This window comes from Pan paniscus, chromosome 6 (assembly GCF_029289425.2).
Source record: "Pan paniscus chromosome 6, NHGRI_mPanPan1-v2.0_pri, whole genome shotgun sequence".
Lineage (NCBI taxonomy): Eukaryota > Metazoa > Chordata > Mammalia > Primates > Hominidae > Pan > Pan paniscus.
This window is the reverse complement of record NC_073255.2, coordinates 11,283,298-11,302,211: the sequence shown is the minus strand read 5'-3', so window position 1 is coordinate 11,302,211 and position 18,914 is coordinate 11,283,298. Positions and strand designations below refer to the sequence as shown.

At 46.3% G+C, this 18,914-nt stretch overlaps 1 protein-coding gene across 2 annotated transcripts in view; it reads left to right on the top strand.

Moving 5' to 3' along the window:
• The first annotated feature begins 5,501 nt into the window (after positions 1-5,501).
• Positions 5,502-18,914, top strand: part of RAC1 (Rac family small GTPase 1) — a 29,586-nt gene continuing 16,173 nt past the window's right edge. For both annotated transcript variants that reach the window (XM_034963663.3, XM_063605629.1), the window contains exons 1-2: positions 5,502-5,861; positions 18,253-18,324. In XM_034963663.3, the coding sequence (XP_034819554.1) occupies positions 5,827-5,861; positions 18,253-18,324 (107 nt within the window). In that variant the 5' untranslated portion in view covers positions 5,502-5,826. The remainder of the gene's footprint in view (positions 5,862-18,252; positions 18,325-18,914) is intronic.

Below are 18,914 nucleotides of genomic sequence, written 5' to 3'. Positions count from 1 at the left end.
CCCTTCTTATTCATGGATGAATAATATTATCTTATTTCTAGCCTTAAAAATAACCATTTACTGGCCGGGCATGCCGGTAATCTCAGCACTTTGGGAGGCCGAAGCGGGCAGATCACGAGGTCTGCAGTTTGAGACTAGCTTGGTCAGTATGGTGAAACCCCATCTCTACTGACAAATACAAAAATTAGCCGGGTATGGTGGCGTGTACCTGTAGTCCCAGCTACTCAGGAGGCTGAGGAAGAAGAATCGCTTGAACCTGGGAGGCAGTGGTTGCAGTGAGCCGAGATCATGCCACTGTACTCCAGCATGGGTGACAAAGTGAGACTCTGTCTCAAAAAAAAAAAAAAAATATATATATATGTATATATATGGGTCTAAATATATATAATATATATCTTATCGTTACCTAAAATATATATATATACATATTTATATATAAATATAATATAGGCCAAGTGCAGTGGCTCATGCCTGTAATCCCAGCACTTTGGGAGGCCGAGGCAGGTGGATCACCTGAGGTCTGGAGTACGAGACTAGCCTGGCCAACTTGGTGAAAACCCATCTCTACTAAAAATACAAAAATTAGCCAGGCATGGTGGCGGGTGCCTGTAATCCCAGCTACTCAGGAGGCTGAGGCAGAAGAATCGCTTGATCCCGGGAGGTGGAAGTTGCAGCGTGCTGAGAACACACCACTGCACTCCATCCTGGGTGACAGAGTAAGACTCCACCTCAAAAAAAAAAAAATATATATATATATATATATATATATGAATAACATATATTTATATAAATAAAATAGATATTATTTCTATAAATAAAAAAATATTTTTTTTCCAGAGATGGGTCTTGCTATGTTGCCCAAGCTGGTTTCAAATGCCTGGACTCAAGCAATCCTCCTGCCTCGACCTCCCAAATTGCTGAGATTACAGATGTGAGCCATGGCGCCTGGCCCCATGTTGATATCTGTTTGTTTTTTTCCTCCTGCCCTGGACAGATCCCACCCTCCACCCTCCTCCCCAGTGGGAAACCATCAGCATGGAACCACGAAGGAAGGGATTGGGGAGGCTCAAGCTTCAGCCTACTAAATCTCTGTTTTTATGTTTTGTTTTCCAGGCCCTATGCCTGGTCCTAAGGCCGAATACCCTCTGTTTCATTCTCTCTAGAGGGGAATCATGTCTTTTCTAAGTGAAGGGGAGGGCAGCCTCCTTGCGGAGTGCATAACAGGTGGCCATGCAGGTCTCCTGCTGCTTCTCAGCTTTCATCCCGTCTTCCTTATCCTACTCTCCCCTTACTCCCAGTTCCGTAAGGCCAGGGTGCCATCAATCCCAGCTCTTAAGTGATTCTTTGAAGTAAATCTGTTTTTTTTTTTTTTTTTGAGATGGAGTTTCGCTCTTGTCGCCCAGGCTGTAGTGCAATGGCACGATCTTAGCTCACTGCAACCTCCGCCTCCTGGGTTCAAGCAATTCTCCTGCCTCAGCCTCCCAAGTAGCTGGGATTACAGGCGCCTGCCACGACACCCAGCTAATTTTTGTATTTTTAGTAGAGATGGGGTTTCACCATGTTGAACACGCTGGTCTCGAACTCCTGACTTCAGGTGATCCGCCCGCCTTGGCCTCCCAAAGTGCTGGGATAACAGGCATGAGCCACTGGGCCCAGCCTAGGTCTGGTGTTGACCTGCCCTTCCCACTGCCAGTGTAGGTGGCTAAGTCAGTTACAACCATTCTGTCCACACATTCCTTCTTTCTTATTCCCTCTCTTCTAGGTTTCTGCCTTTTTTTTCAAAAGTCCCCTTTCTGGAGTTCTAGTGGGATGTTGGGTAGAAGTGAAATTAGACACTTACATCCAATCTGTCATCTTAAGCTGGAAATGAATACTATATGTTCATTGCCCATTATGTGTCTGCCCCACTAGAATGTAGGTTTTAGAATGCAGAATAGCAGGGATCTCTTTCGTTCATTTCACATTCTAACATCTAGGCAGCCAGTGGAGTGGAATGAATGAATGGCCTTGAGTGGAGGACCTAGGCAGGGTGTATGATTGCATCCTTAGCATAACACATTTAGAAACACACATGGTTGCCAGGGGCAATGGCTCCCACCTGTAATCCCAGCACTTTGGGAGGCCCGAGGTTGGCAGATCACTTGAGGTTAGCAGCTCGAGACCAGCCTGGCCAACATGGTGAAACCCTGTCTCTACTAAAAATACAAAAATTACCTGGGTGTGGTGGTGCATGACTGTAATCCCAGCTACTTGGGAGTTGCAGTGAGCTGAGATCGAGCCACTCCACTCCAGCTTGGGTGACATAGTGAAGCTCCATCTTAAAAAAAAAAAAAAAGAAGAAGAAGAAGAAAAGAAACACACATGGTCTAATCGAGTATTATTTGAGTTTATGAATTTTTTTTTTGAGATGGAGTTTTGCTCTTGTCGCCCAGGCTGGATGGCACGATGTTGGCTCACTGCAATCTCTACGTCCGGGGTTCTAGCAATTCTCCTGCCTCAGCCTCCTAAGTAGCTGAGATTATAGGCACCCAGCACCACACCCATCTAATTTTTGTATTTTTAGAAGAGACGGGGGTTTCACCATGTTGGCCAGGCTGGTCTTGAACTCCTGACCCTAGTGATCCACCCTCCTCAGCCTCCCAAAGTGCTGGGATTACAGGTGTGAGCTACCGCGCCCAGCCGCATTTATTAATTGTAATTTAAGCTGCACACAGTGGCTCACGCCTGTAATCTCAGCAGTTTGGGAAGCTGAGGCCGGCAGATCACTGGACCCCAGAAGTTGAAGACCAGCCTGGGCAACATAGCAAAAAATATACAAAATTACATACAAAAATTATCCTTGTGTGGTAAGGTGCACCTGTGGTCCCAGCTACTCGGGAGGATCCCCGAGCCCAGGAGATAGAGGTTGCAGTGAGCTGTGATTATGCCACTACACTCCAGCCTGGGTGACAAAGGCAGACCCTGCCTCAAAAAACCCCACAATTTTAAAAAATTTAACTTTGTGGATCATTTGTTGCCATGGGGAACATTCCAAGCAGATACTCAAGCCTAAACTTGGACAACTGTTCTCACTCAGTTTTAAATTAACTGATTTTCATATGTGGGTTGTACATTAATTTAATTAACTTAATTTTTTTTGAGACAGGGTGTCCCTGTCACCCAGGCTGGAATGCAATAGCTCGATCACAACTCACTACAGCTTCGACCTTCTGGGCTCAGGAGATCCTCCTGCTTTGGCCTCCCAAGTGGCTGGGACAACAGGTGCATGCTACCATGCCTGGCTAATTTTTTGTAGAGATGGGGGTCTTGCTGTGTTGCCCAATCTGGTCTTTAACTCCCGGCTTCAAGCAATCCTCCCACCTCAGCCTTCCAAAGTGCTGTGATTACAGGAATTAACCACCGTGCCTGGCATATTTATTTTTATTTTTGGAGATGGAGTCTCGCTCTGTCGCCCAGACTGGAGGGTGGAGTGCAGTGGTACAAAAAAAAAAAAAAAAAAAAGTTCCAATAGCAGACTGGGCAACATGGGGAAACTCCATTTCTACCAAAAATAGAAAAATTAGCCAGGTGTGGTGGCACCTGCCTGTAGTCCCAGCAACTTGGGAGGCTGAGGTGGGAGGATCGCTAGAGCCCAGGAGTTCGGGACCAGACTGGGCGACATAGTGAGATCCTGCCTCTATTTTATAAAAAAAAAAAAAAGTTACACCAACTCTGTATGATTTCTTGATTTTGCTTACAAAACGTTCATTATGCATATCAAAAGATAACTAAGAGGAAATATACCAAAATATTTGCACTTTCACCGTCTAATGGCCATTATCTCCAGAACCTGGTACAAAGCACAAGGCATAGCACTAAATACATTAAAAACAAGTAACAGAAAATGCATATGCGACAGAGGAGAACATGCAACACTTTTTTTTTTTTTTTTTGCTGTGTCGCCCAGGCTGGAGTGCAGTGGCGAGATTTCGGCTCAATGCCACCTCCACCTCCCCGGTACAAGCGATTCTCGTGCCTCAGCCTCCCGGGTAGCTGGGACTACAGGCATCCCCCTCCATGTCCGGTTAATTTTTTGTATTTTTAGTAGAAATGGGGATTCGCCATGTTGGCCAGGCTGATCTAGAACTCCTGACCTCAGGTGATCCACCCACCTTGGCTTCACAACGTGCTGGGATTACAGGTGTGAGCCACCACACCTGGCCGGCAACACATTTTTTTTGGCTGAATGGACATGGTTATTGCTGAGTAAACTTATGGTGTATGATTTTATTCTTCCTTATAGTTTTAGATTCCGAATTTTCTAAAAGGACCTAATGTCATTGCAGATAGTTATCACATAAAGATAATGAAACAGGGGGAGTCAATGCCCTCCAATGGCCTCAAGCAGGAGTTAGTGACAAGGAACATGGCTCCTGCAACCACAGGTTCCTTTTTTTTTTTTTTTTTTTTTAAGACGGAGTCTCACTCTGTCTCCTAGGCTGGAGTCTCAGCTCACTGCAACCTCCGTGTCCTCGGTTCAAGCGAGTCTCCTGTCTCAGCCGCCCTAGTAGCTGGGATTACAGGCGCCTGCCACCACATCCAGCTAACTTTTGTATTTTTTTAGTAGAGATGGGGTTTCACCATGTTGGTGAGGCTGGTCTCAAACTCCTGAACTTGTGATCCACCCACCTGGGCCTCCCAACCAAAGTGCTGGGATGACAGACGTGAGCCACTGCGCCCAGCCACCACAGGTTTCTCTTTTTTTTTTTTTTTTTTGAGACGGAGTCTCGCTCTGACTCCAGGCTGGAGTGCAGTGGCGCCATCTGGGCTCACTGAAACCACCGCCTCCCAGGTTCAAGCGATTCTCCTGCCTCAGGCTCCTGAGTAGCTGCAACTACAGGCGCGCGCCTCCACGCCCGGCTAATCTAATTTTTGTATTTTTAGTAGAGACGGGGTTTCACCATGTTGGCCAGGATGGTCTCGATCTCTTGACCTTGTGATCCGCCCTCCTCGGCCTCCCAAAGTGCTGGGTTTACAGGCTTGAGCCACCGCGCCCTGTCTGACAGGTGCCTCGTTTTTGTTTTTGTTTTTGTTTTTGAGACGGAGTTTCGCTCTTGTCGCCCAGGCTGGAGTGCAATGGCAGGATCTCGGCTCACTGCAACCACCGCCTCCCGGGTTGAAGCGATTCACCTGCCTCAGCCTCCTGAGTAGCTGGGATTACAGGCGCCCACCACCACGCCCCGTTAATTTTTTGTATTTTTATTAGAGACAGTGTTTCACCATGTTGGCCAGGCTGGTCTTGAACTCGTGACCTCAGGTGATCCGCCCGCCTCAGCCTCCCAAAGTGTTGGGATTACGGACGTGACCCACCGCGCCCAGCTGACAGGTTCCTCTTAAAGCCCTGAATCCCAGGGAAGGGACCTGCAGGCCCGGCCACGCCCAGGCCGCTTTAGCGCGCCAAGATGGCGGCTGCCACGCCCCGCGGCCGGAGCCGAGTGGGCCCGAGCGCTTCCGAGCATTCCCGAAGTCCAGAGAAACTCCGGGAGCGGCGCGGGCGGGAGCGGCCCCGCCCGGAACCTGGGAGCGGCGGCGCCGGCGCGGGGGAGGGGAGGCCGGATGTGAGTGGAGCGGCCATTTCCTGTTTCTCTGCAGTTTTCCTCAGCTTTGGGTGGTGGCCGCTGCCGGGCATCGGCTTCCAGTCCGCGGAGGGCGAGGCGGCGTGGACAGCGGCCCCGGCACCCAGCGCCCCGCCGCCCGCAAGCCGCGCGCCCGTCCGCCGCGCCCCGAGCCCGCCGCTTCCTATCTCAGCGCCCTGCCGCCGCCGCCGCGGCCCAGCGAGCGGCCCTGATGCAGGCCATCAAGTGTGTGGTGGTGGGAGACGGGTGAGTGCGCGGCCGGGGCCGGGCTGGAGGCCGCGGGATCGGGCGCGGAGGGGGGTTGGGCCCGGACTGGGGCCCTGGCAGGCCGGCGTCCGCCGCGGTCTCGCGTAGGCGGTGGGCCTGGGCCTGTGTCGCGGGGCGGGGGCCGCGGGCGGGCGCCCCCAACGGACCCTGACGGCCCGGGCGGCGCGTGCCTGGTTCCGGCTCTCGATGGAGGAGGGCCTCGCCGCTCGCCGGCTAGAGGGAAAAGTGAACTCCACCCTCCGGCTTTCTTCCCGGACGCCGCCTGCCGCCCTCCTCGGGAGCGCTCGTAGAGCAAGCGCTCTTGGAGATTTTGACCATTTTTCCAAAAAGGGACCCTTTCTTTTTTTTTGCATGAACCTCTCGATCCCCTTTTGAGAATTGGGTTGGGAACGCGGCGGTCAAGTCGATCATATTTGATGCATGCTTGATTGTACGGGCCGCTTTGGCGCCCCCAAACTTTTCTTAAAAAAATTTTTTTTTTCATAGACGGGGTCTCGCTGTGTTGCCCAGGCCGGTCTCGAACTCCTGGGTTCAAGCAATCCTCCCATCCCAGCCTCCAAAATGCTGGGATTACAGGCGTGTGCCACCACGCCTGGCTAATCTTTAAAAGTTTTTTGTAGAAATGGGGTCTCACTGTGTTGTCCAGGCTGGTCTCGAATTCCTGCGCTCAAGTGATTCTCCTGCCTCTCAGCCTCCAAAAGCGCTGGGGTGACACCGCGCCCGGCCTCTCAACTTATTTGCGACAGGTTTTTTGACTTACACTTCTGCCACTGTTAGGATTCTTAAAATTGTTTTCGCCCTTTCCGTGGAGAAAGTTTTGAAGATGCTGGCTGGGAGGAGCCGGCTGTAATGGGGGACTGTTTTTTCTTTTCTTTTCTTTTTTTTTTTTTTAAACAACGTGGTGTGGTCATTGACAAAAAAACTGTTCTTTGCTTAACGCGTTAGGTATGGGATGTAGCAGAACTGGCCCCCTGTGACTCCAGGCATTGCTTTTCATGATTGTCCGTGATGGTTACAGGCCCTAGAGGAAGACAAGACTTGTCTTATGCAGTTTTTTTCTCCCATAGAAACAAGAATCTCAGTGTAACCCGAGCAAAATCGCGCGTCTCAGCGTTGCTTGTATAGGTTAGTGTTAGCGAGGAAGAATTACTACCAGTTTAATCAAACTCAATGCAACTGGTACATGTTGCAGTAAAGTCCGAGGAAAGTTCTGGCATCACGGTTAACTGGGTTGATATTCTTCAAACTTATCATTAGGACAGATTTTGGTTCTTGCAATTCAGATGCAAGAAGGATAATTAGACAGCTGATTTTTGTAAGATGCCCATCTGTCGGATTTGTCTTGGAAGTGTGAAGGAGTATTAGAGTATGTAGGCTATTCAGGCTTTTTTTTTTTTTTTTTTTTTTTTTTGAGACGGAGTTTCACTCTGTTGCCCAGGCTGGAGTGCAGTGGCACGATTTCGGCTCACTACAACCTCCGCCTCCCAGGTTCAAGCGATCCTCCTGCCTCAGTCTCCTTAGTAGCTGGGATTACAGGCACGCGCCACCGTGTCCGGCTGATTTTTGTATTTTTTAGTAGAGACGGGGTTTCACCATGTTGGCCTGGCTGGTCTCGAATTCCTGACCTCAGGTGATCCACCCGCCTGGGTCTCCCAGAGTGTTGGGATTACAGGCGTAAGCCACGGCGCCCGGCCCAATTTTTTTTTTTTCTTTTCTTTTTTTTTTGAGACAGGGTCTCACTCTGTCGCCCAGGCTGGAGTGCAATGGCGCGATCTCTGCTCCTGCAACCTCTGCCTCCCGGGTTCAAGCGATTCTCGTGCCTTAGTCTCCCAAGTAGCTGGGATTACAGGCGCAAGCCACCATGCCCAGCTAATTTGGGTTTTTTTTTGTTGTATTTTTTTGGTTGAGACGGAGTTTCACCATGTTGGTCAGGCTGGTCTCAAACTCCTGACCCTCAAGTGATCCGCCCGCCTCGGCCTGTTTTGTTTTTTTTTTAAAGTCATATTGCTGATAATTATTTGAAAATTTCTGAAACTAAAACATAAGCATAGCAGATACGTTTATTTAATAGTAACCGATTGTGGACGTCTGCTGTTTGAATTGGCTGTTTTATCTAGTCAAATAACTTGTTGAATGTCGTGGAATCTGGACCCTCCCTTCAAATCCCCACCCCACCGCTTACATGGGGTATCCCTAAGCACATCCCCCACCTCCCAAGAGAGGCGGTTCAATGGGAGGTCAACAAGACTAAACAAGATGTTGGTTATTAACTACCTCGCAGGTGCCCCTTGTTGAATGCTTAGTAAATGCCAGGTACTGTTAATTGCGGTTTCTACTACTGAGACTCTGTGAGGGAGTATTAGGCTTAAAAGTCTGTGGCCTTGAGTTTTCAGTCTGGTTTTTTTTTTTTTAATTAGTTATGAGCATTTGAGCAAGCACAGTTATTTTTTAATACTATGTTTAGTATTGATGTTGACTACAGCTAAGTGATATTTACCTGGCCAGGTCAGATGGCTCACACCTGTAACCCAGCATTTTGGGAGGCCAAGGTGGGTGGATCACTAGAGCTTAGGAGTTCAAGACCAGCCTGGGCAACATGGCGAGACCCTGTCTCTGCTAAAAATACAAAAATTAGCTAGGTGTAGACACATGTGCCTGTAGTCCCAGCTACTCGGGAGGCTAAGGTAGGAGGATCGCTTGAAACCCAGGAGGTGGAGGTTGTAGTGAGCTGAGATTGTACCATTGCACTCCAGCCCGGGCGACAGAGTGAGACCCTGTCTCAAAAAAGCAAAAACAAAAACTATTAGAGATACGTCTTTGGCCGGGCAAGGTAGCTCAAGCCTGTAATCCCAGCACTTTGGGAGGCCGAGGTGGGCGGTTCACCTGAGGTCAGGAGTTTGAGACCAGTCTGGCCAATATGGCGAAACTTCGTCTCTACTAAAAATAGAAAAATTAGCTGGGCACGCCTGTAATCCCAGCTATTCAGGAGGTTGAGGCAGGAGAATCGCTTGAACCTGGGAGGTGGAGGTTGCAGTGAGCCAAGATTGTACCATTGCACTCCAGCTTGGGTGACAGAGGGAAACTGTCTTTTTTTGTTTGTTTGCTTTTAAAGGAGATACATCTTCATCTGTTCCTGCTTTGACCCTTTGCCTGGACCATGGCAGTGTCCTTTCAGGCTGTACGTCCCTCCATCCTGCCCTCCTGTGCCTCTGCTTACACTGGGCTCTTAAGGAAACTCCTGCTCCTTGTCTCATCATCCCTAGGGATGGTTCTGTCTTATCATTGCTAGAATTGGATGCCTTGCCATCTTGTTTGCTCCTTAACTCTGCCTACAGGGCTGTGTAAATAATTCCTTCATGAAAATCTCTATTTGAATCTTCTGGGATGAGTTTTTTCCTTCTGGGACCCTGACTGATAGAGACTGATAATACACCCATATGAAAATATGTCTGCCAGGTGCGGTGGCTCATGCCTGTAATCTCAGCACTTTGGGAGGCCGAGGCAGGTGGATCACCTGAGGTCAGGAGCTCGAGACCAGCCTGGCCAACATGGCAAAACCCTGTCTCTACTAAAAGTACAAAAATTAGCCGGGCGTGGTGGTGGGCGCCTGTAATGCCAGCTACTCAGGATGCTGAGGCAGGAGAATCACTTGAACCCGGAAGGCGGAAGTTGCAGTGAGCTGAGATTGTGTCACTGCACTCCAGCCTGGGCGACAAGAGCAAGGCTCTGTCTTGAAAAAAAAAGAAAAAAAGTCAGAAATAATTTGCAAAGCATGTTAGAAAATTCTAGATTTCCTGAATAGCAATTTAATTGAGATTGGCCAAGAAATATTACATAGAGTTGATACTCTTATTCTAAGATAGTCCTTTCTGAGCATGGGGTCTATAATTTTTTTTTCCTCCACCTTACTGCTGCCCCACCTTTTAACTTTCACTTAGTGGACCTTTGCCCCAAGATTTTCTCTCAGCTTTTCCTAGGTAAGACAGCATCACCCGGGCGCGATGGCTCATGCCTGTAATCCCAGAACTTTGGGAGGCCAAGGCAGGCGGATTGCCTGAAGTCAGGAGTTCGAGACCAGTCTGGCCAATGTGGTGAAACCCTGTCTCTACTAAAAATACAAAAAAATTAGCCAAGGATGGTGGGGGGCGCCTGTAATCCTAGCTACTCAGGAGGCTGAGGCAGGGGAATTGTTTGAATCAAGGGAGGTGGAAGTTGCAGTGAGCCGAGATCGTGCCACTGCACTCCAGCCTGGGTAACAGAGTGAGACTCCGTCTCAAAAAGGAAAAAAAAGACAGCATCTTACATTCAGGTATTTATAAACAACTTTTATTATTTATTTGTTTTTATTTTATCTTGGCTCACTGCAGCCTCCACCTCCTGGGTTCAAGCGATTCTCCTGCGTCAGCCTCCCAAGTAGCTGGAACTACACGTGCCTGCCACCATGCCCAGCTAATTTTTTTTTTTTTGAGAAGGCGTTTTCGCCCTTTTTGCAAAGGTTGGAGTGCAGTGGTGCGATCTCGGCTCACTGCAACCTCCTCCTCCTGGGTTCAAGCGATTCTCCTGCCTCAGCTTGTCGAGTAGGTGGGATTACAGGCACGCTCCACCACACTGGCTAATTTCGTATTTTTAATAGAGACGAGGTTTCTCCTTGTTAGCCAGGTTGGTCTCAAACGCCTGACCTCAGGTTATCCACCTGCCTTAGCCTCTCAAAAAGTACTGGGATTACAGGCATGAGCCACTACGCCTGGCAATTTTTTGTATTTTTAATAGAGGGTTTCACCATGTTGACCAGGTTGGTTTCGAACTCCTGACCTTAGGTGATCTGCCCGCCTTGGCCTCCCAAAGTGCTGGGATTATGGGCGTGAGCCATCGTGCCTGGCCTAAACAACAGTTTTATTATTTTATTTTTTATCTTTTTGTTGCTTATTACTATTTTTTGAGATGGAGTCTCGCTCTGTCACCCAGGCCGGGGTGCAGTGGCACGATATGGGCTCATGGCAACCTCTGCCTCCTGGGTTCAAGCAGTTCTCCTGCTTTGGCCTCCCAAAGTGATGGAATTACAGGCCCGAGCCACTGCGCCCGGCCACAACTATTTTAATAGTATTGTTTTGGTGTTGGTTGATTAAAGGAATGGGAATGAATGACTTGAAGCCCTCTCTGTTTCACTCTTTATACAAAGTGGAGTCCAGATTGGGCTAGTGGCCTGTCTAGCCCAATGTGTGACTTGGACATACATTACTGTCCAGGAATTTCTTAGCTGAATGTGAAAAATGCCTTCCGTGACATCATCCTTACAGGAATATTCCATTTATTCTTTACTTCTGTTGAACGGTGGTGGCGTGAACCATGAATTTGTTTAAGCTTTTCAGCTGTTTTGTGTGTTTTCCTCTCAAGGCATGGGGTTCCATATTTTTGACCTGTGGTAAAGGTATTTGAATTCTGCACTGGCCTCCAAATTTAGGTGTAGTATATGGCTCTGATCTTTGTTGATGATTTTATACATAATGTGGTTTTTTTTCTTGATAAGCCAAAAAAATTATACATAATGTGTGTGTGTGTGTGTGTGTTTTAATTTCAAATGATAGTTACAGTAAAAGTTTGGAGTTGGGCTTAGTGGGAGGAGCATCAGGAAGCCATTTTTAGAAACCTTAAATTCACCCTTTATAACTTTCTGTCTTTTGCATTAGTCATCTGATACCTTAGTACTGCCTACATTTTCACATCTCCATCACCACGTAGCTCTTAAAATTGTAGTCTTCCTTGAAAGGAGATGTTTTTGTCAAGAGTCTTTGCCACCAAGGCAGGATTGCATGTGATCAGTAGGAATATTTTCCTGCAATGTCTTAATATGAAAAATTTCAAACAGACTAGTGGAAAGCATTGTACAGTCAACATGCACATACCCATGGCCTGGATTCTATGACAGTATCTTGCTTTACTTGTTCATTTTGCTGTATTTGCTTTATCATGTCTTCCTGTTATCAGAGGGAACCTTTTAAGAGGATTTATAGAGTAGTTGATTTTGTTTTTTGTTTTGTTTTGTTTTGCTCTTTTTGAGGTGGAGTCTTGCTCTGTTGCCCAGGCTGGAGTGCGATGGCATGATCTCTGCTCACTGTAATCTCCGCATCCCAGGTTCAGGCGATTCTCCTGCCTCAGCCTCCTGAGTAGCTGGGCTTACAGGCACCCACCACCATGCCTGGCTAATTTTTGTATTCTTAGTTGAGACAGGTTTCACCATCTTGGCCAGGCTGGTCTGGAACTCCTGACCTCAGGTGATCCACCTGCCTCGGCCTCCCAAAGTGATGGGATTACAGGCGTCAGCCACCATGCCCGGCCTGATTTTGAAAAAGAATAGGGGCTGTGTGCAGTTACATATAAATTCTTATTTTTGAACTCTTGTGTGTTCAGCTGGCTTGTATCAACTACACCAGGGTTAGCCTTGATTCTGGAAGGGTGGATTCAGACTTCAGCTCAGTTGTACATAGTGTCTTCAGCCTAAGTGAGAAACTTTATGCACTATCTTAATTTTTTGAAGCTTCTAGTGGTAATAATTGCTGGCTTTTTTTTTTTTTTTTTTGGTAGAAACAGAGTCTTGCTCTGTCGCCAGGCTGGAGTGCAGTGGCAGGAAATCAGCTCACTGCAACCTCTGCCTCCCAGGTTCAAGCAATTCTCCTGCCTCAGCCTCCTGAGTAGCTGGGATTACAGGCGTGTGCCACCACACCCAGCTAATTTCTTTTGTATTTTAGTAGAGAAGGGGTTTCACTGTGCTGCCCAGGCTGGTCTTGAACTCCTAAGGTCAGACAGTCCGCCCACCTTGCCCTCCTAAAGTGCTAGGATTACAGGCATGAGCCACCGCGCCTGGCTTATGGCTAGCTTTCTTTACGTTGATTGTGAAGTCAGATATTGGTAGTAGAACATCATAATTTTAGATTGGGTTTTGTGTTTATTTAGCACTGCACTACTCTAGTGGTGTATTTTTCTGGATAGATTTTATCTGCATAGTTAACGCAATTATATATAAGGCCTACCGTTACAGAATCCCCATACCTTGTTTGTCAGTGTAAATCGAGGACCTTTATGCGAGGTCTTTAATTTATTCAATAAGTAGGAATATATATTTGACAGTTACTAAATTCTACTGCCTTGTCCTTAAGATCTACATACTTTTTTTTGTTTTTTGAGTCAGAGAGTCTCGCTCTGTTGCTCAGGCTGGAGTGCAGTGATGCGATCTCAGCTCACTGCAACCTCTACCCCGTGGCCTCAAGCGATACTTCTGCCTCAGCCTCCTGAGTAGCTGGGATTACAGGCGCCTGCCACCACACTCAGCTAATTTTTTGTATTTTTAATAGAGATGCAGTTTCGCTGTGTTGGTCAGTCTGGTCTCGAACTCCTGGCCTCAAGTGATCCACCCGCCTTGGCCTCTTGCTGGGATTACAGGGAAGAGCCACCGCGCCTGGCCAAGATCTACTCACTTTTAGACAGCAATATATGCTCTGTATTTTGGTTTGCAATTGTAATTGTCATTGGAAGAGTTTGGCTTTTTTGTCCTGAGATCAACGTGTCTTTAAAAGAAGGCAGTGCAGAAAGTTGTTATTTTTTGAGCTTCCTGGATCTTTTATTTTTTTTTTAACATGAGGAAATTCCTAGTGTTTCTAGATTTGTTGATTGTGCTTTTAAGTTTTGGTTTATAAATTTCAGGAAGTAACACTAAAGTTTACCCCACTCCCCTCAAAAAGTAAGTAAAAAGTTCTCTTGGCTGGGCGTGGTGGCTCACGCCTGTAACCCCAGCACTTTGGGAGGCCGATGGGGTGGATCTCCTGAGGTCAGGAATTCGAGACCAGTCTGGCCAACATGGCAAAACCCTGTCTCTACTGAAAATACAAAAAAAAAAAAAAAAAATTAGCTGGATGTGGTGGTGCTTACGTGTAGTCCCAGCTACTTGGGAGGCTGAGGCAGGAGAATTGTTCGAACCCAGCAGGCAGAGGTTGTGGTAAGCCAGGATTGCACCATTGGGCTCCAGCCTGGAAGACAGAGCCAAGACTCCGTCTTAAAGTTCTCTTAATGGAAAAATGAAGAACATAATAGGACCATAAGTTATTTGCTTTCATTGTGGTTATTTCTACAGGACAGGGCAGGGGAAGCACAGATAGGTTAAAAAAAACTGTAGCATCATGAGCTAGGGGGAAATCCAATGTAGAAATGGCATGAACTTTCTTCCAGCCGACTCATGTTCGTTTCCTAGAGTGATGACATTGCTCGATGATTGAAAAGAGGTTGAACTGAGCAGTTAATTATATAAAGTTAGAAATTCCAAAGAAGTAGTAACTACCAGAAATTATCCAGCAATATCAGTCAAGACTTGTGGCCAAATACGGCTTCCATTCTTCATGAGGGAAAGGCCATGGAAAGGCTGTCACATTGCCCAGTGCAGATGTTGACTTGGTTTGTGGAAGCGCAGCGTGGACAAGGAATGAATATACACTAATAGGAGTGGAATAACCTTTTTCTTTTACCTATTTGAATAAATTAAGTAAAAGTTTTAATCAGAAGACTTAAAGAGGAGTCGATTTTATCTTTTGATTGCACTAAGCTTAAATATAAGGTTGCACTTTAAAGTAAGGATTCTGTAGTTTAATAATCATATTCTTATAAGACATAGATTTGTAACAAATAGTGATTGGTAATAAAATTTCAGTCAATATCAGATTATGCCAGTACCTTGAATTTCTTCCCGGTTGAGCCTTTCTCAGCTAAAGATGTTATTCAGGAAAGGAAGTTTAGAGGATTTTAGACACAGCTGGTTGCCTTTATAGTAGTAGTTTTGTTCCTCATATACATAGAGACTTAGGACAGAATAGTAAAAGAAGTGATAATGACATTTTATCATAACAGTCAAAACCTTCATAGCAGCTTATCCTTGACACTGAGTGGCAACTATTGTTAAGGTTTTTACACAACCTTTATCTTTTTTTTTTTTTTTGAGACGGAGTTTTGCTCTTGTTGCCCAGGCTGGAGTGCAATGGCGCAATCTCGGCTCACTGCAACTTCCGCCTCCCGGGTTCAAGCGACTCTCCTGCTTCAGCCTCCCGAGTAGCTGGGATTACAGGCATGCACGCCCGGCTAATTTTGTATTTTTAGTAGAGAGGGGTTTCTCCATGTTGGTCAGGCTCTTCTTGAACTCCTGACCTCAGGTGATCCGCCCGCCTTGGCCTCCCAAAGTGCTGGGATTACATGTGTGAGCCACCGCGCCCAGCCAACCTTTATCATTTTTAAAAAGGTCCCTTAGAGCCTTAGGCTCCACTTTCTTCCTCAGCTGCCACATCCAAACCATGGGTAAGCGATGCTTGATCTGCCTCCAAGTTCAAGCAGTCCAAGAAACAGCCCACTTGTGTTCACTGTCCAGTCCCCATTCTTGGTCCAGGCCACCATGGGTGGCTCCTGGACTGTAGCAACAGCTTCCATGTGTGTCTGCCTTGACTGAGTCCCTGGCGTCCTCAGGCTTCCTGCCACACTGCAGTTGGAGGCTTCTTCTAAAATCCAGTGCTTTCTGGGCAATTTAAAACCTGTGACTTTCCAAGTAGGATCTAGTCCCCATGTCCTTAACAAGAAGAGGTAACGTATTTCCCTATGCCACTGCCCACTTATTTTTTTATTGCTGAGATGGGATCGTGCTTTGTCACCTAGGCTGGGTGGAGTGGTGTGATCACAGCTCACTGCTGCCCTGAATTCCTGGGCTGAAGGGATCCTCTTGCTTCAGCCTCCTGAGTAGCTGGGACTACAGGCAAGAGCCACCACTTATTTTTGAATTTTTTGTGGAAACAAGGTCTCCCTATGTTGCCCAGGCTGGTCTTGAACTCCTGGGCTCAGTGATCCTCCCACCTCAGGCCCCTGTGCTGGGATTATAGCCTCCTGTGCTGGGATTACAGGCCTAAGCCACTGCACCAGGCTTTTATTTTTTAATTTAAAAAAATTTATTTTTTTGAGACGGGGTCTCACTTTGTCCCTCAGACTGGATGCACTGGTGCAATCTTGTTTCACTGCAGCCTTGACCTCCCTCCTGGGTTCAAGTGATCCTCCTGCCTCAGCCCCCCAAGTAGCTGAGACTACAGCTGCACACCGCCACACCCACCTAATTTTTGTATTTTTAGTAGAGAACGGGTTTCTCCATGTTGGCCCAGCTGGTCTTGAACTCCTGGGCTCAAGCGATCCACCCACCTCAGCCTCCCAAAGTGCTAGGATTACAGGCATGAGCCACCATCCCTGGCCTAAAAATATTTTTTTCAGCTCTAGAAATGTTAGCTCTTTTGCTGTACATTTCCAGAGCTGCTTTAATAATGACAGTTATCACACCCATAATTTCATGTGATGATTGCATTCTTAATTTTTAAATTTAACAACTGCACTTACTTCATGAGGTCTTGTTCATTGATACATCTTTAGCACCTAGTGTGCTTCTGGTGTAGCACACGGTTGATATAAATTGAAATTGAATTAATGCCCTCAGTAGTTTGGGGATGGAGCTGGTAGTTCTGCATTAATTTTGCAGGTGAAAAAAAAAAGGCATGAGGAAGTTGAAACTTGCCAAAAAATACAGCCAGTACGTGCTAGAATTGGCCCTGGGTCTCAAATCTGGGCTTCTGACTCCAAAGCTTAGGCTCCTGCTCATACAGGTTTATTTTCACATTCTAAGCTTTTAATGAAATGTATGTCCAATGAGTCATTTCTGTTTAGAAAGCCTTTAGGAGTTGGAAGCTACTTCCTGGTGATGTAATGTTTGACTCTCTAAAGTCTTTGGAATGGGGAGTTCCAACTTAAGCCCTCAATAATGTCATGAGTGAATGAATATTGGCAAGACTGGCTGGGCCTGTAATCTGCCTTGAGTGTGAGGGAAAATGGAAAAGCGCTTAACTTTATGGTGAATTCTAATTTATAGTAGTTGAGATTGAACGACAAAAATCTTAAAATTATGATGCTGATGTGTCATTGTGACCTTGGTAAACTGACAGCACAGCAGAGAGAAGGGCTCATTAAGGAGAGCACTTGGCTAACTGAACCCTCAGGATGCCAGAGACTTGAATTCTCATGTAAGCCCTTAAGCTTGCCTTGTCAATGCTGTAAAAATTGGAGACCTTTATGTTTTGCTAATGATGTGGTGACCTTAGTTATTAGGTGGTAGCCTCTTGAAAAACATTCCAGGTGGTTGGGAGACTTTCAGCCACCACTCTTCTGCCTGGCGGCACACTGGTAATATTAGGATTAGTCTCTACCCATTGCCAGTTGTGCAGGTGGTGCTCCTTTCTCTGAAGTATTTCTACACACTTCTCTGTTTGGCAAGTTTAACTCCCATCGTCTCTGAGCTGTTAATTAAATGTCTGGGATGTATTGTGATAGTCCCTGCTTATAGACTTATGGTGCTGTGTGAGGATTGGGGCTGGGGGAGGTGGCAGTTAAATACAGCTGAATCAATGTGATGGCAGTTACGTGTGGTAGTTTATTGACTAAGCACTTTCTCTCAAGAGAACAGTCATTGCTGATTGCCATAGGGGAGGCTGTAGGGATGTGGTGGGATTTTGAGCTGTGCCACTTAAGGCAGCAGAATAAGTTACTTAAAGAGGAAGGCTGTGTTTGTATATTAGTGTTAATTAAAATACCTTTAGGCTGGGTGTGGTGGCTCATGCCTGTAATCCCAGCACTTTGGGAGGTCCAGGTGGGCGGATCACTTGAGGTCAGGAGTTCGAGACCAGCCTGGCCAACATGGCGAAAACCCATCTCTACTAAAAATACAAAAAAATTATCCAGGCTTGGTGGTGGACAGCTGTAATCCCAGCTACTTGGGAGGCTGAGGCAGGAGAATCGCTTGAACCTGGGAGGCAGAGGTTGCAGTGAGCCAAGATGGTGCCTCTGCACTGCACTCCAGCCGGGGCGACAGCACGAGACTTGGTCTCAAAAAAAAAAAAAAAAAAGAAAAAAAAGAAAAAAAGAAAATATCTTCAGGATCAAACTTAAGTTTCTTGATGAGAGGCTCTACAGATGTTCACAGAAGAGACGTGAAGTTTTAAAATCTTGTTTCTCTTGAGTCTTGTACATAGGTGACAACTGTTTCTTGACTATTAATGCTAACACCAGGTACCTAAACAGAATGTGATGGCTCCTGACTCTATCTTTCTGAGAAATTCTAGTTTGTTTACTTTAAATTTCAGGGTACCAATGTGTATGTGGTGATAAAGGGTTATAGAAAACATTTTCTTTAATGCTAAGTATGTGATGTATATGCCTTGATTTTTTTTCTCTAGAAATTATTTTAACCTAATAGTGAAAGCTAAGATTACATTCATGTTGACTAAGCAACCTTTTTTCTCTTTCTCTTTAGAGCTGTAGGTAAAACTTGCCTACTGATCAGTTACACAACCAATGCATTTCCTGGAGAATATATCCCTACTGTGTAAGTATCTTAAATTGGGAATTAACTTGTTTGTGTTACGGGTTTCACATTTCTTTGACCATTTGTTTTGCTGTAAAGCCATCTTTAATCCTCATATGAACAGATACTAATTTTTTCTTAAACATTCACTGAAACCTAATTATAAGGTATATTAGGCTTTAAAAAAATAGGGCTGGGGGTGGTGATCTCAGCACTTTGGGAGACTGAGGCGGGTGGATCACCTGAGGGTCAGGAGTTCGAGACCAGTGTGGTCAACGTGATGAAAACCCATCTCTACTAAAAATACAAAAAATTAGCCAGGCGTGGTGGCGGGTGCCTGTAATCCCACATACTTGGGAGGCTGAGGCAGGAGAATGACTCGAACCCTGGAGGCGGAGGTTGCAGTGAGCCAAGATCACGCCACTGCACTCCAGCCTGGGCAATGAGAGCGAAACTCCATCTCAAAAGAAAAAAAAAAAGAAACTTAGGGTAATATAAACTTTTCACAACTTTGCTAGTTGATTTTTAGACATCCAGAAAGCAAACTTTAACTGTCTGTGAAATACAGAGACTGGATGATGTTAAAGAAAACCAGAGTTGGACACAAGAAC